At 45.4% G+C, this 22,657-nt stretch overlaps 1 protein-coding gene across 1 annotated transcript in view; it reads left to right on the top strand.

Moving 5' to 3' along the window:
• Positions 1-5,538: 5,538 nt before the first annotated feature.
• The window catches only part of plch2a (phospholipase C, eta 2a), a 103,445-nt gene continuing 86,326 nt past the window's right edge, over positions 5,539-22,657 (top strand). Inside the window, exon 1 of the mRNA XM_079558015.1 lies at positions 5,539-5,893. Within this exon, the coding sequence (XP_079414141.1) occupies positions 5,851-5,893 (43 nt within the window). The 5' untranslated portion in view covers positions 5,539-5,850. The remainder of the gene's footprint in view (positions 5,894-22,657) is intronic.

Here is a 22,657-nt window from a genome sequence, read left to right as displayed (position 1 = left end):
CGTGTGCAGTAGCGCCCCCCCGTGGTCCGCTCATGAACTGCCCCCACACACGCTCCGGGGAGAAATCTCCGTGTGCGTATCCATGTGTGTTACGGAGGCTATAACATACAGTAATTGAGCCTTAATTAAGAGTTTGGGGGAGGGGGGGGATGATGGACCTCCTTCTCCCCCAGCCCCAGTGCACCTGTGGCCAGCCCGCACATGCCTGGCCGCCTGCCTCCCCTTCTCTCGGCGTCTCCGTCTCCCCGTGGCTGGCTCTTTGATGAATAAAACATGCGTACGCTCCCCGCTGCCACTCTGCCGCTTCAACTCAGCGGAGGCTCTGTGGTCCACTTCCTCTCCCGGACCCTCTCCCCCCCACCCCCCGCCCCCCACGCCGCCACCCCTCCCCGTCACTGCCAACACTTTCTCTGGGAAAAGAAAAAGTCTATTTACAGTGTTCTGATGGAAGTCCATAGAATATGCATGGCCGGCATGGGCTCCCTCTGTCTAACCGTGACCTCTTTCTCGTGGAGATGAAACAAAGGCGTGTTGTTTGGAGCCATGTTCTAATAATGCTCCTCACCCATAAACAGAGCAGCTGTGCTTAGGTTCATTCATTGATGTTTGAGTAATGCGGCACATCCAGTCTCGTCTCCGTCCCCCAGAGCGGCTCCACCTGCTGGTGTCAGGAGCTGGTGCCCTACTTTGTTGCTAAGTTTTTCTACGGTCCAATTTGGCGACAGCAGATCCTCACGCGCAGGACTGCATCAACAGTCACTGGTTTTACTAACAGTGAAACCGGACTGTAGCGCCCAAAGGAAAAGTCAGCAGCAGATGGGTCGCTGAGACGGATGTTTATCTGGAACTAAGACCCAAGGAAAAACTGGAGAAACCCATTAAGCAGAGCAGTTTTAGAAGAGCGGTCCACACACATGGACGGATAGATAGACCCAGAGCTGATGGGGGTCCTTTTGAGGATCGGCCTGAAGAATCTGGCGCTATAACGTCCAGTTCTTGTTGGAGCTTTGCGGGAAGGCGGGGGGTAGGGGGGGCGAGGGACTCCTGCGTGGAAATATCCGTGGCATCAACTACATTTCCAGAGTGGAACACATGCGAGCAAACAGGAGCGAAGAGTGGGTTTGGAATGTAAACAAGAAAATACCATTGAGAGAATAATTTTCCAATAAATGAATTATATTGAGCTGCGGTTTTAAAATACTGCTGATTTGGTCAAAAGCTGGGACTGTAATAATTATGTTTCTCACTTGTTTTGCGCTTTACAAGCCTGTGTCACAAGTTTGTTGTCCGTTTTTCCATACTGTGATATGTTCTTACCTGAGCTTAGTCGAGTTGATACTTACCTGTCAAAGATGTTGTTAGCATTTGGCCTCTCCCAGTATATTCCTACAGCTCCAAACGGGGTGAAGTTAGAAGCGACCAAGCTCTTTCACGGACACAAAGACCAGACAGGTACGCATCAACTCGTCTAAGGGTAAGAACATATCCTTTCAGCTGCCCCATAGTGGCTAGAATGAGCATTCTGGTTATTTCATAACTCCGCACAGGAATGGGCTAGAGACTTACTTTTTCTTTTGACATACTCAGAAATTTCTGCTCTACAAGTCGGGCCGGATTAAATCACCTAGACATGTCTGTGTTAAAGTGATAGTCTGTAAGTTTGGAGAGATAGTGAAATCAAATTCCTCAGAAAGTTCTCTGGTTCACAGGAAAAGCTCGTCTCGTTGGTCAACAGGAGGACTCTGGACTCTGATTAGTCACTGAGATCCGGGAAGGAGGGACTTTGCAAAAAAAAAAAAATGTGTTAGTCATGGTGGAGGGGCTTGAGCACCTGAATGATCCTGGAGCTTCATGCCCCTGGTAGGGTCTCCCAGGGCAAACAGGTCCTAGGTGACGGGTCAGACAAAGAGCGGTTCAGAAGCACCTTTTGAGAGACCAACAGGCCCAGTTAGAACCATGAGGCCGTCCTTCTGTGGACCCACCACCTGCAGGAGGAGCCATAGGGGGGCTGATGCAATGTGATCTGGGCAGCTCCGACCAACTGCCCCCACGACCCGGCAACGGAAAAGTGGAAGATTGTTTTGTTGCTCACCCCCCAAACTTGAGTTATTTTTGGATTCCCTGAACTGCTTTCCCTGAATGACCATCTCAGTGCGTTCTGATAAATCTTCCAAATAAATGATGAAGGTGCCAACTGTTAAATTATGGGAGACTTTCCGACCCCGAAACCGAAACATCCTGTGCGATTCTGGAGCTATGATACCAGACCCTTTGCTTTTCCAGGTTATTCCATAGAGAACACAGCCCACGTGTGACCTCACATTCATAACCCCTTATGGGGTTATGAACCAGAAAGGTTGTAGATGATCCATTGTGTGTTCCTAGCCACCCAGGTGCATATGAGGGGAAAGAGGAACTGTAACAGCACGTCCGATGTGTGGGAAGAATAAAGGAATCATAAATGTCGGGGCCGCTGGGTGTGATTGTGGGGGTGGCCGTCTCAGCGCTCACCTGCACACTAATGCATGGAGTCCATACTGCGCTGAACACTCGCGGAGCCGGAGTTTAGACTGTTTGTCAGATTTCTCCTGGTGGTCCCATAGATTGTGTACTTTTCTTACAAATCTTTACAATTATTTTAAAGCTTAGGAGCCCCAATATGTCGGACATCTGAATGTGTTCGGCCTACTTTACAGGCTACTGTGCACTTCAGAAAATGTCAAGTGGCATTTGGTCCATACTTATTTGACACAATACTGTTCAAAAGGTTTTGGGAAACTGTAAATTAAAAGTCAGGGGCAAAGCTCTCAAAGGGTAATGACCGAAAGGACAAGATTGCGGATACAAGTGGCCGAAATGAGTTTCCTTCGCAGGGTGGCTGGGCGTACCCTTCGAGATCGGGTGAGGAGCTCAGTTTACCCGGGAGAAGCTCAGAGTAGAGTCGCTGTTCCTTCACGTTGAAAGGAGCAGCCGAGGAGGCATCTGTTTCAGATGCCTCCTGGTCGCCTCCCCCGAGAGGTGTTCCAGGCATGTCCTATAGGGACAAGGCCTCATGGAAGACCCAGGACATACTGGTGGTCTATGTCTCTGAGCTGGCCTAGTGTCTCCTCGGGGTCCCCCCAGAACAGCTGGAGGAGGTGTGTGTGGATCGGGAAGTCTGGGCATCTCTGCTGAGACTGAGATAGATAGATAGATAGATAGATAGATAGATAGATGGATGGATGGATGGATGGATGGATGGATGGATGGATGGATGGATGGATGGATGGATGGATGGATGGATGGATGGATGGATGGATGGATGGATGGATGGATGGATGGATGGATGGATGGATGGTAAATTTAAAGGATCATATTCTCATTTTTCCTCCTCACTTTGTGCTGACAACATCTCCACTTAAAGAAGCTTCCACAGACCCAACATCTCATGAATTTAACAAGATTTTGGCGGTCTCTTCAGAGGTTTTTTTTTTAAATATCTGATTCCTCTCATCATTTATTAAGCTTTGAGACCACAAATCAAGGCACATTTGGTTAAGACTAAATAAGAGATCCTCATTTCCCCTCTCTTCTACGTCAACCAAATGAACCTATTCATTTAATCCTGATTTTGTCGCCACAAATCTCGCCTCCGTTTAGAAAGTGCGCCGGAGACGGGACAGAAAGGCGCTCTCCTATCTTCAGGAGAGAACGATGCCGTCCTTCCTGGTTAAGTGGAAGGTTTCGTGGGGCGCTGTCTTGTTAGCGCGAAGTGTCGGGATCACAGACGGTTTACGGGCCTCATTAGCTCCTCTCTGTGTTTTCACTCCGTCCATAAACACGGCCCGCGTGTTTGCGGCGTTTCTGAAAATAGCACGAATCACACACTTGGCCTCCTTCTTCTCCATCTCTGTCTCCATCGCCCCCCCCCCCCCCCCCCCCCCCCCACCTGCACACGGGACCTGATGGGAGACCACCTCAGAGATCCTCAGCAAAAGTTTCAAATGCAGGACATGTCCACTTTAAGCACCTACCGCATGTGAGACGCCAGATAGTTTGGAATGGCCGCCCACTCTGCAGCTCTGCGCTTTCTTTTGTCCGTTTTCATTCTCCGTCTGTGCAAAACCTGCAGCTCTAAAGAAGGAAGTGGAGGGGGAAAAAAAAATGCGAATTCAGCTCTCCCCCCCCCCCCCCCACATATGATCCACTTTGAACCGACGGCGTTAAGACGCGAATAAAAAGATCATATTCCCTCTCCTTCTTCTCCACCGCCTCCGTGTTCCACCCATCCTCCCAACCTTCGTGATCCCTTCTTTCCCGAACACATTCACCTCCTCTCATCCACCCATGCCCCATTCCTTCCTCCCCTCTTCTCCCCCTCCTTGCTTCCTCCCCTCTTTTACCTCTCCTTCCTTCCTTCCTTCCTTCCTTCCTTCCTTCCTTCCTTCCTTCCTTCCTTCCTTCCTTCCTTCCTTCCTTCCTTCCTTCCTTCCTTCCTTTTCCCCTCCTTCCTTCACCTCCTCTTATCCCCTCATCTCCTCTTTCCTTCCTTATTCCTCCCCTCTTCTCCCTCTCCTTCCTTCACATCCTCTTCTCCCCTCATCTCCTCTCCTTTCCTTCCTTCCTTCCTTCCTTCCTTCCTTCCTTCCTTCCTTCCTTCCTTCCTTCCTTCCTTCCTCTTCTCCCCTCATCTCCTCTCTTCTCCCCCTCCTTTCTCTCATCTCCTCCCCTCTTTCTTCTCATCCACCTTTCTTCCTCTTCTCATCCCCTCGTCTTTTCTTTCTCACCACCTCTTTTACCTTCCTTCCTTCCTTCCTTCCTTCCTTCCTTCCTTCCTTCCTTCCTTCCTTCCTTCCTTCCTTCCTTCCTTCCTTCCTTCCTTCCTCACCTCCTCTTCTCCCCTCATCTCCTCTTTCCTTCCTTATTCCTCCCCTCTTCTCCCTCTCCTTCCTTCACATCCTCTTCTCCCCTCATCTCCTCTCCTTTCCTTCCTTCCTTCCTTCCTTCCTTCCTTCCTTCCTTCCTTCCTTCCTTCCTTCCTTCCTTCCTTCCTTCCTTCCTTCCTTCCTTCCTTCCTTCCTTTCTTCATCTTCTCCCCTCATCTCCTCTCTTCTCCCCCTCCTTCCTCTCATCTCCTCCCCTCTTTCTTCCCATCCACCTTTCTTCCTCTTCTCATGCCCTCTCGTCTTTCCTTTCTCACCCCCTCATTCTTCCCTCTCATCGCAACCCCCCTTTTCCTTTCCTCCACCACCGCCTCGACCCCTTCACCCCTCCTCCCATTCCCTCGTCCTCTTCTCCTCCCTTTCTCCTCTCATCCCCTTATATCACCCCGATCCTCCTCAACTACCACTTCCTTCCCTCTTCCTCCACCCTTTTGTCTCCTCTCCCATCATCATTCCACATCTCCTTCTCTCCTCCCCTCCTTCTCTTCCTTCCCTCCTCTTCCTCTTCCTTGGCCCTCCTGCCTATTCTCACCCCCTCCCTCCCTCTCTCCCTCTCTCTCCCCCTAACAGCCCCTGTGCTCTCCCAGGTGATGGCCTCTCTACTACTCTCTCCCTCTCTTAAGTGCTCGGCTACAACTGCTCTCCTGAAGCTCCAGCACCCCCCCCCTCCCCCTTGCCCCTCCCTCCCTGCGCTGTGTACAGTAAGGAGAACAAGAAGAAGCGCGGGATGACACACTTCTCGAGCTGAGACAATGGCAGGGCAGGCGCGGGAGCGCGGCAGCTGAGCGCGGAAAGGTGCGCTCCTTCTTCCCTCTCGGTCTAGGAAGTCTTGGGATGTTCGCGCGAGTGGTGGGGGGGTCCGACAGAGGTTCTTGATTAGCGGAGTACCCCCAGATGGAGCCAGACTCGCTCTTCGGGGAATACACCGATGGAGGATTTCAGCAGCGTCCGCAGCCTGAGCCCGGAGCAAGGTAAGAGAGAGGAGCGCTCCCACGAGGACGCGGCACAGCGCGGCACAACGCGGCACAGCGCGGCACAACGCGGAGAAAGTGGCTCCAGTTGGCTCTGAACGGCAGGTGTGACAGTTCTCCAGCTGGAGGCTTGTTCAGTTACACGTTTGCTGCTCTAGTTTTTTTAATTGTAAAATCAACAATGGCAACACTTAAGGCGCTCCACTGACAAGCTTGAGTTACCCGTGAACTCATGAGGAACAAATGTTTGCAGAGGCTTAATGATATACAGTATACTTTCAGTTGTATGCCATTATCAAACGTTACACACATATTTGGAAAGCGTTTTTTTTTACATAGTGTATATAAACTAGTAAAAAGGCCTAACCCCAGTTACTTAATCCCAACCCATTTACAAGTGAATCATCAAAGGCCCTGAATCTTATATTTTTCAGGCAGTGGAATGTTGCATTGTGCTCTATCACAAAACTTTTAAACCCATTTTCCAACATCTCCACTTTGGCAGCGCCTGCAGACTCCAAACCTTTCTCCAAATAGGGCGAGCCTTCTGGAGTCGCTCCCGGCCACTGGGGGGTGGTATCGCCGCAATGTCAGTACCCCACCACGAGCACCGAGGAGAAGTGCTTTTCTCGTCCATTGGTTCCAAAACTGACCAAACTGATCATGCACTGAATACGTCAACAAAATAAAAGTACACACTCAAACCCGGTGTAATCACGTACCGGAAGGTCGGTGGTTGGCGGCGTTGTGAGTGACATTAGCGACAACCTCGAATATGCCTTTTTTTTGTCATGTAACCGATGAAAAAAATAAGAGATTTTTAATCTATTTTAATATTTCCTGAGCGCAGTGTTTGATTGACGGGGAGATTTCAGTGGATTGTAGCCTGAAAACCTTTCAATTTGTGCCAGTGAGGGGATGCACTCGGAGCCGCTGCTTGTTCGATATTGTCCATCCCGCAAGATGTCACTTAGGGCCAGAGCTGTTTCTGGCTTTAAGCAGAAAAGGAACATGTAGAGGACCACTCCTCCATCAGGGGGCCCCGAACCCTTGCTTTCCAAATCTTCAATGAAGACATCTTGCTTTCTACAGTATATAAAGAAATGCTCACTTTCTGGATGGTAATTTGAATAACTACTTTATTTCATCGTAGTTTTGTAGCATTAGTAGTATAAGTATTCGACTTAATACTGGACAAAAGTGAAATTTATAGATATGAAAAACAAAATTCCATTTGTCTTCATAAACATCACAAGGCACAGTCAGCACGATGACAACCCCACCTTGCACATTCTGTATAAAACCAACTATAATCCAATTAGTGTCATTCAAAAGACAAGCGGTTCTCTTTGTGAATGAAGTGGCTGACAGGGCTCATACAAACCGAGATTTTCATGAAGTTTAAAGGACTACAATTTTGAGGATTTGATTGTACGATTTGCAGTCATGGACTCGGAAAGTTTCCCATTGGATCTCATTCAAACACTGACAGATTTGAATTTCTTCAACCTGTTACATGTCCACCCTGATCAGGGGGTTAGGGTAGGTAACCCTAATCCAGATATAATTAGGGTTAAAGGGATATTTCAGGATTTTTGACATAGGGCATCATTTCCTAGTTATCCAGAGTGTTGCTGATTTCCGGAGTTCTACAGTTCTTATATTTGAAGAGTTTCGTGGCGCTAGGCTAATGCAAGGCTAGCGCATTTCTATGGTATCAGCTAGCCTGCATTAAAAACAGTCTGACCCGCTCCACAGTGCACCTGAGGCAAATCACTTATAACACCAGACTAAATATAAACGTCTGTGTCGACAGTTGACAGCTCTCCAGTCAATATGCTTTGAGATTTGGATGTAAATAAATATTAACCCTAACCTTAAAGTGTCAGTTAAGTAGTTTTGCGGCTGCTTATTTACCATCCAGACTGTCCTGCGTTGCAACCTTCCCAGAGAGGTCCGCTGCAGGGCCATGGGTTGTGAACTTCTTCATTATGTTGCACACCGTGGAAAAATGAACATTTCTGGAGATAGACTTGAGACCTTGATGCTGTTGATTCGTGTTCTCAAGTCCTCTTCCTGTTCTCTGTCTTTTGTACGGCAGGCACAGACGCACACTCTCCCATTTATCTGATTAAAGTATCAGAGTTTCGTGTGAAATTATGCAAAATTTGCCAATTCGTTTCTCTCCTCTTCTTTCTCAGCTTTTTTTTGTGATGTTCCAACACACACAAAGGGAATGAACAGATTTATACCAAAACATGTGAAATTGCACTAACTTTCTGGGAGAAATACAAAAAAAAAAGGAAACTTAGGGGGTGCCAGAACTTTTGTCCATGTGTAATAAAGAGGAAGAATGTCCCCGTGCACATCCAAGGATTGTTTCTGAACGGGAGAAATGTTTTAATAAAAGGCAAATGTGAGAATGAGCGTAAAGCCTTGTATTTCTGTTGTTGGGATTAAGTCAAAAACGCAGGCAGTGGAATTGACGTTACATCTGCACAGCGCCACCGCCTGTTCTGGACTGTGCATTGTTAGGCTTTGGAAATGAAAGTAGATAAAAGTAATAAGTTCTCTACAGAAATACTGCTCAAGTTATTTCTTAATGTCCCTGTCTTATTATGCATAAAACCAGCTAATCCAGGTTTATCTCAAATATTAACTCTCCTGGAGGCTTTTCAGAGGCAGTTAAATGAGCACAGTTAACTCTTGATTCACGACACAAATTTAATCGCATCTACACCACTTGGCTCTTGGATCTTGGCGTTTGGTCACATTTGTGCCCTGCCCATTCTGAGTCACTGTGGCTTAAGAGTTACACTGTAGGTCAGACACCGTGAGTCACAGGAACTTGCCGCTAAATAGTGAGCTCTTTGTTTTCAGTAAAGAAGCTGAGGTCTCATTGCTCTTCAGTCACAGACTGAGAAGTGAGGAAAGAAGTCATGGAGATTCTGCTTTAGAACATTACTCTTCTGCTGGATGTAACAGTAAAAGATTGAAATTCAAGTATTCCTTAGTAACAGGTGTGAAAATACCCTTGTCATTTGTATCTGCTGTAGAGTCATGTCCCAGTTCCTCTGAGTCGTGGTGCAGCAGGACTGATGTGGACAGATGTTACAGAAGAAGCTCATGAGATTCATTTCTTCAGTTGCTATAGTAACTATTTTCTCTAAAGTAAAATAAGTTCTACTACAGTCCTGTCCACATCTGTCATGGTCCACCAGGACCCACCACGACTCAGAGGAACTGGGACACACATGACTCTCCAGCAGATACAAATGACAAGGGTTTGGTTTTTTTAGAATGAGAGTAAACAAAACAATTTTTTTGATTTTGATTGATTGTTTTTAGTGCATATTTGAGTTTCAGAATATGATATAACTCTTATATCCAGAAGAAGTCTGAAGATCTGCCTAAAGCAGAATCTCCATGACTTCCCTCTTCACTTCTCAGTCTGTGACTGAAGAGCAATGAGGCCTCAGCCTTTTTACTGGAAACAAAGAGCTCACTGTATTTAGCGTCATGTTACTGTCACTCATGGTGTCTGACCTAAAGTCTAACTCTGAAGAAAGTTTATTCAAAGGCTAAATAACATATTCAAATTTCCCAGAGAAATGTAATATTTGAATCGAATATGTCAACAAAATAAAAAAAATAAAAATAAACACATCCATTTAAACTATATTATTCAGATTTTGCCTCTGCAAATGTTGGAAGTTTTGGCCGTTTTTGCACATAGGCGTCGCTAAGCTTCAAATCGATCGATTTGTTTTTCCTACTCTCCAGCAGTGTCCCCGGAAGTCATAGAAATGCCTTCAGCTGCTGTATCTGAGCCTGTTCCTACAAAAGTGCACATTCTGTTCACCGTCGAATCCCGGACCTGTTTAAACTGAACGTTCTCTCCACATAAATGAATGAAATGAATAGGGAAGCCATGTGCAATGCTAATGTATGAGGTACATTTTGTCCTTTTTATGGCATTGATATAATTTCTGTGGTTTCTTTATCAACGTATTATAAGATGAAGTTTAGTGGCCTCTGGACGCGTATCTGACCCACAAAATGTAAAAACTGAACTGAATTTGAGTTAGCATTTAGCTCAGAGGACACTTTCATACACTCATTTGTATCTAAAGTCAAATCTCCAAAGGTCTGTACATTCATTCATGATTTCTAACGAGGCTTTGATCTAAATGTGGTCGATCGGTTGACAACAAAAGAATCATCCAAATCTCCAATGCTGCTGAGTCCCAGCAGATACAGTAGTAGATTGGGTGTTGACATACAGTGCACAGGTGTTATAGATTGCACAGTCACCTGGCAAACTCTGATTATATTCAAACAAAAAATTACCTCAATCATCCAGGTAGATTTGAATCTACCTGTTATTCTTCCAATGTTTAGATGTGAACGTGCCTTTTTCCTAAACCTATGTCAGTGGACTTCATGCCTCTGTGGTTTTAAGGGTGGATTCTCGTGAGGCTGCTCTAACAAGGACCTGTCAAAACAGCAGTCTTCAAAGACAAAATTAAACTAAAGCAGGCCTGGACCTCGTGGTTGGAGGGATTATTTGTCATTATTGTCCTGTAGTTACTGTACATCCAACCCGAGACCAAACCACTGCGATGACTATATGGCCATTGGTTGGGGACATGGAGTCCGAGTGAACGATGTTCTCCTTCTCCATTGTTAATGCAGTTGCTCGTGGTCGTTGCCGTGAGGTCTCTGGTGCCTATCGTGGCGGCAATCCCCCAACCCGGTGGTGGCGCCCGGAAGTAAGGGATGACCGTTATGAACGCAGCAGGAGCTTGGTTCGCATTGGCGGCAGTAAGTCAGACCTGTTCCCAGTGCATGGCTGGTCTCCGCCAGGGCTGCCTTTTGTCACCGGTTCTGTTCATTACCTTTATGGACAGAATTTCTAGGGGCCGGAGGGTGTCCTGTTTGGGAACCTCAGGATCTTATCTCTGTTGTTCACAGACAATGTTCTGTTGGCTTCAACAAATCAGGACCTTTAGCTGCCCCAGGACGGTTTGCAGCCGAGTGTGTGGCGGCCGGGACGAGGATCAGCACCACCAAATCCGAGGCCATGGTTCTCCACCTGAAAAAGGAGGCTTCCCCTCTTCAGGTTGGTGGGGAGTCCTTGCCTCAAGTTGAGGAGTTCAAGTATCTTGAGGTCTTGTTCACGAGTGAGAGACGGATGGAGCGTGAGATTGATAGACGGATTGGGTGTTGTTCCAGGCATGTCCTATTGGGACAAGGCCTCGTGGACGACCCAGGACACGCTGGTGGGACTATGTCTCCCAGCTGGCCTAGTGTTGCCTTGGGGTCCCCCTAGAACAGCTGGAGGGCATCCCTGCTGAGATCGCTGCTCCTGCGACCCGGCCTCGGATAAAGTGGAAGAAAATGGATGGATGGATGGATGGATGGATGGATGGATGGATGGATGGATGGATAGTCTTTTGACATCTTTTGGCTTTGTCATCTGGCCAAACATTTTCTTTTTTCTCCAAAACGTCCACTTTAGAATGAGGGAAATCCAATGAAACGTGTAGGTTAGGAATGCAAAAAATAACAAACTACAAATGTGGAGCATGTTGCTTTCTTTTGTGACTCTGTCGCTGCTGTTTGTGAGGGGGTTATTGTGGCGCCTTTTGTGTTCATTCCATCACTCTGTGGTTTGGTTCCAATCCCATAAATTTAGCATTTTAGTGTTGCCCCCGTCACCACTGAAACCAAGATGAAGGTGTTAAATTGTTTGTTTCTTTGTACTGTCAATGTCGACAAAGATGTTTTAATATTTTACTTTTGATTTCATTTTCTTATTCTGTTTTTCATTGGTCTTTGACTGCATATTAACTTTGAACGCACACATTTTTTCTATAATAATATAATGTAATAGTTTATATGGTCTGCATTATACCTGAGAGCTGATGGAACCTGGACTAAATCAGGACTGAACCAGGACCAAACCAAGACCAAACCACAACTAAACCATGGCTAATATGACCAAACCTGGTCTAAATCAGAATTAAACCTGCATTAAACCCATACCAGCGAAGGACTGGCCCAGGTGTAAACAGACCTGGACCTCAGTATCTCAGGCTTGGTGTGCACATGAGTTCCCCTCGCTCCTCCCCGGCCTCACCGCGGCTCCCCCAGGCCGTAGTAACCATAGAACCACAGCACGGCACCAGTGTCAGCCCTGGGTTCACCAGGGCCCAAGGGAGAGCAGGCACTGAGCTGCAGCTATTGCTACCAGAGTAATGAGGCTCACAACACATGCACTGTACAAACCACGCTGTGGTCAGACCTTTTGACTGAAACTGGCTTACGAGAAAAGAAAAATCACGGTGTCAGAATGACGGCTTCCCAAACCGGTCCCTTATTTGCATCATTGAACATTCTCTCCTCATACACATGGATGGTGTCAGCCAGTCTGGATAGTATGGATGGGTATGGCACATGCCCGATTCATGACGTTTATCTCGTTTCTGTGGTTTCTCCATTGTTTTCGCATATCTGACCCCACAAAAAGATGGCAACATGGCCTGACTTCCTAATTCTTATCGAAAGTAAAAAATAAAGTAAAAAAAGACGTAGTAAGTAATGATTTCTAACCAGGTTCTGACATCATGCTAATGTGGTCGATGGTGAAAACAACTGGATCGTTCATAATCAAAAGTTTGATGGCTGAATGCTAACGGCTAAAGGAAAAAACAACTCTGGTATAATGTTCCAAAGTTCCTTATTAATACAGTCTCTAAAAATAACCTTGTCTCGATCCCCCCTCCATGATTTCCCGCCCTGCTCATGGCTCGCTGTGTGGGCTCAGATGTATTCCGATGGCACTGTGCTGTGGTACAGTCCTCTCTCCAGTCCATTTGCTTGAAGCGTCTGCTGAGGGACATTATTGCAGACGTGAATCCGGATCATGGAGTAAATATCAATACTCCCACGTGTGCAGTCATTACGCACTCCATTGGGCGTATTGATCCACAGCCACGTCCCCCTCCTCTGCGCCCCTTCCATGGATCCATGGACTGTTATGAGTGGGCCTCAGGGACCAATCTGCTCTCAAAGACCAAAGGCCTTTATTCAGCCGTCCACTCCTGTGTTTTGTTTCTGTTCAAAAGCAGGAACTGAGTTAACAGCCGATCAAATCTCGTAAAGTTTTGTATCGATCCAATCATCGAGGGCATTGTCGCGACAGGAAACACATTAACCACGAGGAAAACATTTTCTTCAATCTACTTAGTCTACCGAATTGCTATTGACTCCTGATCCTTATGCTCCTTTACCTACCTCCTTCCAAAAGTGATGGAGACTTTATTTTTTTGCATTGGAAAGATATCTGAGCTTACAAAACACTAAAGGAGGACAAAACTCTATTTTACAAAAACAAACAGATATAATGCCTTTAAGTTTTTGTGACAAACACGACATAGATGGTTCACATTTGTGACCCATCACGAGAACGGGGGACACAACTCGGTTTCGGGCCATTTTGAGCGGGACATAGCTTGTGAAAGTGTCATCTCCAAAGTTTCCAACAATGTGTAGCACTTGGAAATCTGAAAATATCAGGAGAAGACGTGACAAGCTGAGTTTAGGTTTAGGGTTTAGGGCTAGGGCTAGGGTTAGGGTTAGGTTTGGGGTTAGGGTTAGGGGTTTCGGGGTTAGGTTTGGGGGTTAGGGCTAGGGCTAGAGGTTAGGGGTTAGTGTTAGTGTTCGGGTTTGGGGTAGGGTTGGGGGTTAGGGATAGGGTTTGGGTTAGGGGTTAGGGCTAGGAGTTAGGGCAAGGGGTTAGGGTTCATAAAAAGATGCTAAACTTACAAAGTGTAGTCCTGTCTGGGGAGCAAAGCAGTGTCTCTGTCCCGCTGTCGCTGCTTTGCTATCGGCGCCACATAATCCATGATCAATAAATCCACTTTGCAGAAGTACTTACAAACATGTTGGTTGTAACGTCCACAGTTCAGCTCGTCTGCTACAATCTTTGTGGCATCCATCCAACACAACCCGGTGTTTACCCAGTATGTAAATACACGCCCCTACTGCACGCTGCCATATCCCACTGAACAAGCCGGTTTGAATATACCATTACTGCTAGCTTAAACATGTAGAGGCTTCCACTGAACGATTCTGCAAAAAAGCAAAAATTAGTTTTTCTCGAAACTTGGGCTGCCGACTTGTGTCCCTGGGCACATATGTCTATATCATCTGGCTGTTGCTTCGTAAAACTAGCTTCCTTGTTCACGAAATGCACCACATGCCGTTTGCTTTTCTCTGATTGGTTAAGAAATCACTCCTGATCCCAGACATTATTGTACATTGGTCTCGTAGTAGGAGAAACTGGATCACCCAGAGGAAGACGACTGGAGTGGAGCACCCAGGAGCCCGTCTCCAGATCTTGGGCTAGGTTTGTTTCAGACAACATACTGTTGGAGGACTAACCTATTGTGCATGTTTTGGGGAGATGTGGTAAACTGGAATACCCACTCAGACGAAGGGTGAATCCAGGAGCTCCATTATTACCTCCAAAGTGCAGCCTTTGCTGTCGTTCATCTCGGAGCTCCAGCTAAAGAATGCTCAGAGAGGCCGCAGACAAACAGTCCAAACAACGTGAGGCCTGATGGAGCGTGGCGGCGCGTGTGCCGTGAGCTAACCCTGACATTAAACAGGGCCCAGTGTGTATGTGTGTGTGTGTGTGTGTGTGTGTGCGTGTGTGTGTGTGTGTGTGTGTGTGCGCGTGTCGTCTACAGACTGCATGTGCGCAGAGTCTAAATGCCACATTATCAGGGGTCAGGAGGCACTGGGCTGGTGCCAGGGTTGCCAGGTCCGCGGTTAAACCATGGAATTGGGTGGCTTTTTAAGCCTCGCTGCAGGTGAGAATAAATGTGTGTTTTTTTTTTTTGGATTGCTGTTTTCAATGTAAAACAGGCTATTTTTTAGTGATGTGACGTTCATGACCATTTGAGCGGCTCTGCAGGGTGAACGGTTTTTGAACCAGATCTCAATTGTGGAAAGAGCCAGATCTTTTTACCCCAAACGAACACAACAATCAGCCCAACAGCGGAGCAGGCCACACAAGTCAAAGCTTTCTGCTCTGAAGTCAAAGCTAAATGCACTAAAATGATTTGTCAGACACATATTTAAAGGAACAGGCCAACGTTTTTACATACTGAAACATGTTCTTACCTGGGCTTAGACGAGTTGATGCGTACCTGTCCGGTCTGTGTGCGTGCGCTCAGTCACGCAAAACGACCAATGATTATGGTGATGGTGATGGTTAGCATTTGGCCTCTCCCAGTGTATCCTATAGCTCCAAACGGGGGTGAAGTTGGAAGCTACTACGCTCTTCCATGGGCACAAAGACCAGACAGGTACGAATCAACTCGTCTAAGCTCAGGTAAGAACATATCACAGTATCGAAAAACGGTGGCCTGTTCCTTTAAATGGGCAGAACATGGTGGGTTCACCTTAGTCAGAAGTGTCCAAACCTTGATAGATTAATACATGGTGTTTTCAGACTATTGACTTGCAAAAATTACATATAAAGTAACACATCTGTAGCTTTCTGCTATCCGCTAAGCTTTAGTTTATATTGGCACTTGAGCTCCTAAGTGTTTGCTCCAGACTCTCCAGGTTTATGCTGACTGAATGGGTCGGTCTACATGGCTCGTCTGAGTGAAATGTAACCTCTCACTCGATGACCGTCCGTGGACTTTCATCACATCTCCGTCTTTTCCCTCTCTGCTGTCAGCCACTTTTAGGTCCAGCCACAAGGGAACACAGTCATTTGGCGAGAGAGTTAGACAACAAAAGTTTATCTTCGAATGCCTCGCACCATGCAGCGATGGGAACACTTGATGTGGAGGCAAGGGGCTCACAGTCTGCACTGGAGGAAGCTTTACTAATAAGAAACCCTCAGTCTACAAGGATTCTGCATCGCTTTGATAAATGCTCGTGCAATTAATTAGTCACCTGAAGGACAAATACTTTTCGGTCGGGCAGGCTCAGAGTGGGAGCTGATTCTGCTATTTGGGTGTTTTACAATATCGGCTATCGGCCGATATCTCCGGAACCGAAAGTGATAGAGACGTGTCTGTTTTTAGCTTTGCAAAGAGCTTTGTCAGAGCTTTAAAACATCACGGTGAAAATGGGTCACATGTTTTAACACCTATCTTATAATTCTATTTCATGTTGCAGACTTTTGCTTCTAATTTCAAAACTTTAAGAGATTGAGACTTGTCGTTTCTGCTGATTTCAAATGAGCTCCTTCTGAAGAACCGCCTTAACATAATGGCATGAATAAATCAGGCCTCTGTCCCACATAAAGCGCCCCCTGCTGTCACAGTTCAACACTGACATATTTCCCATTTTAGAAGCTTCATACACGGGATTAGAGACAGGACATTTTTAGAAATTGGTCAAAAATATCAACTAAAAATATCGACGCATATTGGCATCAGCCAATCACAAAAACTCGACCTCTAGTTTTGACCATGCTACGACACCTTTGTTTAGGCTCAGAACTCAATGCCAGCTCAGTCTCACACTGAAATGTTTGATACTGAGGTCAAGTTAAAGGCACCATGCAAGTCAGATAATCACAGGTACAGATTGACGTTTCATTGTTTGTCTCCAGGGCTGATCCTAGCCTATTTGGTACCCTAGGCAAGATTGGGCCCCCTTTTCACCCAAAGGAAAAAACAACATTAATATTAAATTCATCATAAATTCATATCAGTTTATATTTTTGTGTGTGTGTGTTTGTGTCTGTGCCTTTTTGTGTTTTGTTTTACTTTCCCAACCCTCAGGACACACTTTGGACATGGAGCCTAGTTTAATTGCATCATGATTATGATTGTAGTACTGTACTATTATCTATGCATTATTAAAAATCGGAACATGTGCATCCATGAAACGTGCGCAGAACATTTATGTTGGATGGGGGAGCCTCTGCTTCTGAAGCAAATTTACACATTTTCCCCGCGATGTTCCACAGCTCCCCGTAGGCGTAGGAGGATCAGGGAGGGCTCGTTTGAAAGCTTGAAATCTCTAACACTCTGATAGTCTGTGATGTTGTAGATGGCGTGTGCATGGACCTCATGGGGTTCAAAAAGGAACACACGCAATTCGGTACCCCCTCCAGCAAGATGCTCTGCCTCATTTAAAAAGGTCATATCAAGAACACCCCAGAACAGTAGGTGGCGCTGTCCTGTACTGTCAATGCCACAGACTCAGGATGAGGAATGTCTGACCCTGTCCTGTTGCTGTGCAGATGGGGAATTTAAGCGTGATTTTATTCAAGATTCCTGGCTGATGTCTTGAGATGTTGCTCCAATATTCTTTCTTCATGATGTCATCTATTTTGTGAAGTGCACCAGTCCCTCCCGCAGCAAAACAACCCCACAGCATGATGCTGCCCCCCGAATTTCACAGTTGGGACGGTGTTCTCAGGCTTTTTCCTCCATACGTGACCATGGTCATTATGGACAAACAATAGACCACAGGATAAATCTCCCAAAAATCGTTTTCCTTGTGCTTCTTTTGGAGTAAGAGCTTCTTCCCTCTCAGCCCATGTCGGTACAGGACTTGTTTCACTCTGGATAATGACAAACTCTTACCAGGTTCAGCATCTTCACCAGGTCTTTTGCATTTATTCTTGGGTTGATCTTCACATTCCAGACCACAGCACGTTCATCTCTTGGACACACAACCCGCCTTCTCTCTGATCTGATTGTTTTAACCAATGAACCTGGACCTTCAAGTGTCTTGAAACTGCACCCAAGGATGACCCAGATTTGCGCTTCCACGTAAAAAGTAATAAAAATGTGTAGAAATTCCATCTGTCATTCTTCTGGCATTTGACAAATAGAAATCATTTTTTAAATTCTAATTGACCTAAAAAGAAAAAGTAAATTCTGGTTTGATGTTAAACAGTAAGAAAAAAATGCAAATGTGTCTTTTTATGAAGTGTATGCAAACAGATGGTTGCCGTTGTAAGTAACTCATGCCCCTAGAGGCCATAAGTGCCACTGCAGGTATCGTAGCATGTTAACTTAGTAATTTTCCATGAGATATTATGCTCACAGACGACATCCCAATTACAGTAAATACAGCTAAAGTGGCACTAGCCTGCAGCTAGCTTTGCCCGCTAGCCTGTCCATTAGTGTGTATTGCACCTCTGGGTCGGAGCAGGGAAAGTTGCAATTGTGGTTTTCTGGCCAGAGACACCAGGGGGAGATGAATGACCCCCCCCCCCCCCTCCCAATTATCCCATCGACACTTGTATTACCCCCAGAGGGACGACGGAAAGGATTCAAACAAGTTACTTAGTACCACTGTAATGTACACGACCGTTGCTTCGATTTAAACCAAATCTCTGGACCAAAAGTTGGTAGCCGGAGCTCCACATGATGGCAAAGTAGGAAGTGCGCGGGTGATAAAAGTGGCTCCCAATCGTCAGGCAAACATATTTCACAGAAAAGCCTGCCTCGGGTTTTCACAACACGATCCACACGCGAATCATCTCTGCCACGTCCCCCCCGCTCTGTAGGCAACATCCTTGCAGCAGTAATCATAAAACGATAAAATCCTAAAATGTTCCATATTGTGCTCTGTGTTTGTCTTTGGCTCGGAGCGCTCTGTTAATCTTCAGTAGGAGGTCTGTGCCGCAGAGCCGTCAGCAACGCTCACACACAACACTTCTATTTTTGGAAATACCACAATTTGCATATAATTCCGTGTTTTGTCTGTCTGATTACATCAAAACAAAAGCCAGTTGTTATCTCCGAACGGTAGGGCTGCGCGATATGTCGGCGAAATGAAAAGCCACCTTAGGTCGTTAACGCCAAATGACGTCTTCAATCTGATTTTTATTTGCAAACACAGCCTAAAGCAAATGAGCAAGGGAACTTCAAAATGCGCTACAGTTCACTTTTGGGCACGTTTTTTTTTTTCTAATTCAGTTGCATTTGAGCCTTGTTTCGGTCCTAATTTGACATTTTCCCAGTAAAAATGAATTGCATTTACTAAAAATACACGAGAAGGGACCCCCACGGTGAAGTGGAGCACAGGGTTTGGATTGTTTTTTTGCTAATGGAGGTTTGATGGTTGTTTAACGGCTGACTTGGTGATGTGGGAGGGCACAGCCGGAGCGGTTTAGAGTTGCCCACATGCCGTCTCTCTGCTCGACTGTGGACAGCACTTCTTTAAAAGGCTCATGTTCTGATGAAATGCTTCACCTTTGAGATTTGAGTTTTTATACAAAGTCTGCAACGATGAACATTTTGTGATTACTGTGCTCTAGCAAAATGTTTTCATTGCCTTAACCTGGTCAGTTTGATGACAGGAAAAATCTTTAAGGTGCATTAAAAACATCATTGTTTGACTACTTAAGAAAATATATAAATAAATGAGTAATTGTTTTCCAACTACTTAATACTGTATTGTAAAAAGAGAATCAGCAGAGAATCATAATTGTGTTTCCGTGGTGTTCCTCAGGGCTCTTCCCTTGGTCCTCTTTTATTCTCACCTGCTCACACTGTAAGATGATGCATTATTCACGGCCCAAAATCCAATATTGCCGACATTCAGCGCTCTCTGCAACACAACGCAGAACAATTATGGCTTCAAGCTGTTAAACTGCTTCTAAATGAAAACGACAGTCACTCATTGTTAGTTCTGGGGGGGAAAAACAGACCTACCGGTTAAAAGTTTGGAAACACTTTGGGGGTCATTTTGGATCAGCACCATTTTTTTTACTCATACAACATTGTCTTCATACATCAGACTTTAGGCCGGTGATATTAGCAGTATCAAATGGTTAATTATGTGCAGCGTGACCAAAAAATTGCATATTTTACTCTTCTGCTCTTCCCTTTGGAATTTCTCACATTTCTGCCTAAATTGGTCACTAACTGTGGTCTGCTATTCATCAAAATCACAGGAATGATTAAACAGTGTCTGCTTCAACTAATACCACCCAAACATTTACATTTGATCATATTTTTATTGGCCACAACATGTAAACATTCACAGAAGAGTGTGGACTACGTACGTAAGTACACCTCTGAATCTCACTGAACTGCAGCAGTTTTGTGAAGACGAATGGTCCAAGATTCATCCTGATCATTGTGAGCGTCTAATCTGCAACTACAAGAAAGCAGTTATTGCTGCAAAAGAAGGATCAGCAGATATTCAATACAGGGGTTCACTGTGGACAATGTGCTATTATCAGCAGAAAAAAATAATGCACAAGTTTATCAAGATACTTTGCAAAAAAACCTGAGACATTCACAACAGAATGGAATAAGTAAGTGAACCCCTGATCCTTCTTTTGCAGCAATAACTGCTTTCCTGTAGTTGCCGATTAGATCTTGGACCATTCCTCTTTACAAAACTGCTGTAGTTCAGCGAGATTCGTGCGGTGTACTTACTTATTCCACACTGTCCTGTGAATGTTTACATGCTATGACCAATAAAGATCAAATGTAAATGTTTGGGTGGTGTTAGTTCAAGCGGACACGTACTCATTCATGTGATTTTGATGAAGATCAGACCACATTTAGCGACCAATTTAGGCAGAAATGTGAGAAATTCCAAACAGTGTATTTACTTTTTCTCGCCACTGTATATTTGCCTAGACAGAACATTTGCTTAAACATTGCTTTGGTTATTGTTTCACTGTTTTGATGTTTGGTGCAGCGCTGTGCGGCAACTCCTTTTATTATTATAAAGGGCTATACAAAACAACTTGATGGATTAATTTAAGGAGGGGTCCCTGGTTTACCGTAGCCTGGCTATCGCTAGACAAAATATCACAAGTTATATTTAGTCTCACCAATTCATTTTCTCGTAGGAGAGGTGTGGTTTACGATTGTCCATAGCCATTTATTGGGCGCTACGAATGTCTATCATGTGTCTGCACGTGGCCACAGCCAATCGTATGATTGTATCAGATGTACGTACCCGCTGTAAACTTTAGAGCTAAACTATTTAGAACACGGCCTAAAGCTTGATTTAAAGATGGTGTCGCGTCTGCTGCTGTCATGTTGGATCTGTAAACAAACTACATGTATATCGAATAGCTTGTCATCGTCTTGCCGTCCCTCCTCGTTCTGTGATTGGTTCCCAAATCCATGCGAAGATTTCGCCAATGGTCCCCAGGCTGTTGTTGGAGTTGCTGGAGTTTTGATGGTGTTAGCCACACACAACTGCTGATCGTGGTCATACCGCCTTTGCTCTGCCCAATCCCGTCAGACCTTGGAAGCTAAGCAGGGAAGGGCCTGGTCGGTACTTGGATGGGAGACCGTTTAGTAACACCAGGAAGCCTAGCGAATGTAGTAAGTGAGTGAGTGGTTGGTGGTGGTCGGAGGGGCCGATGGCGCAGACTGGTTGCCTCACTTCCATCAGTCTACTCCAGGGCAGCTGTGGCTACAATAGTAGCTTACCACCACCGGGTATGGAGTGAATGAATAATGCAATGTAAAGCGTCTTTGAGTGTCCAGAAAAGCACTATATAAAACCAATGCATTATTATTATTATCTTATTCACCAGTGTCAGACTTGATTTGGTGCATTTTTTCATTCATGCATTTAAAGTTATAGCTCGAGTCACTTGAATTGTAGTGACCGATGTATTACTGTATTTTGTTTTAGTAATATGTTATATTCATTAGTTACTGAAAAAAAAAGATAGATTTTTGTAACTCGTGATTTTTGTAATACGTTGCCCTCCAAACACAGTCTCCCGCTTATGGACAAGTGTTGCAAATGATCAGTTTTGCTTTAACACTAGAAACAATACGTGTGTTTTGTTCTATTGTCATGTCCATATCAAATAAACTAATCAATCAAAACACAAGCAGGCTCTGACCTCTCCTCTGTTTTCTGTCACAGCACAGTTTGGAATCTGTTGTAAAAGTCTCGAGGGGTGTCAGGCTTCTTGCAGGTATGTGGGACTACTTTTGGGTTCCCTCTGGGTACTCTTGGCCTCTGGGTCACGGGGGGGAGTGTTTAGACATGCCCTTTTGCTGGAGGATCACGTATGAAAACGCATCCGTCTCTGTGCTTTGGCATGTGTGCTCGCGGGGACGTTGCCCTGCTGCGCTGTTGATAAAACCCGGCTTGCGAGTTGATGCCGCGTTGCCCTTTACGTCTGGCTCGCTCCGCTGGCCTCATTTTTGCACATGCCCCGTCGCCCCTTCTCTCAGGAGTCAGGGCGTTGTGTGCACATCCACTGTCTGCAGGCGTAGACACTGCCACACTCTATTAAGAAACAGAAGATGATACTAAAATGAATGTAAAGCAGCCCCGTGTACGCGGCACAGGCCGGTCTTTGGCTTTATGTTAGGAGGGATGATATCTGCATCGGGTCTACATTCATGGCGTTGTCTTGTGGCACACTGGATAACAACAACAACAAAAAGATAAGAATAGGAGTAAGTTTTTTACATTCTTCTTTTTTTAATTCACTCTTACAACTTCTCCCAGTCTTGTACTTTGAAGTTTTGAACCACCCAAACAAACAGGCAAGATTGGATTGGTTTTATTTCATGTTTTTGTAAATCGTTGGCTTATTCAAAAACCAAGCAAGGTATTGTTAAAAAGAAAAAAAAAAACCCGAGTGAATCTTTGTAAGTAATATATCAGAGGAATAAAAGCGTACATATCCATCACTGCTTATTCGCCCGCTGAGTCTCGCCTTCATTCTGCAGAGGAATTGGGCGCAGACAGAGAAAGGAACAATCTATCTCCTGAAAC

This window comes from Gobius niger (genome assembly GCF_951799975.1).
Source record: "Gobius niger genome assembly, chromosome: 6".
Lineage (NCBI taxonomy): Eukaryota > Metazoa > Chordata > Actinopteri > Gobiiformes > Gobiidae > Gobius > Gobius niger.
The sequence above is the reverse complement of the archived record's forward strand: the minus strand, read 5'-3'. Positions and strand labels throughout refer to the sequence as shown.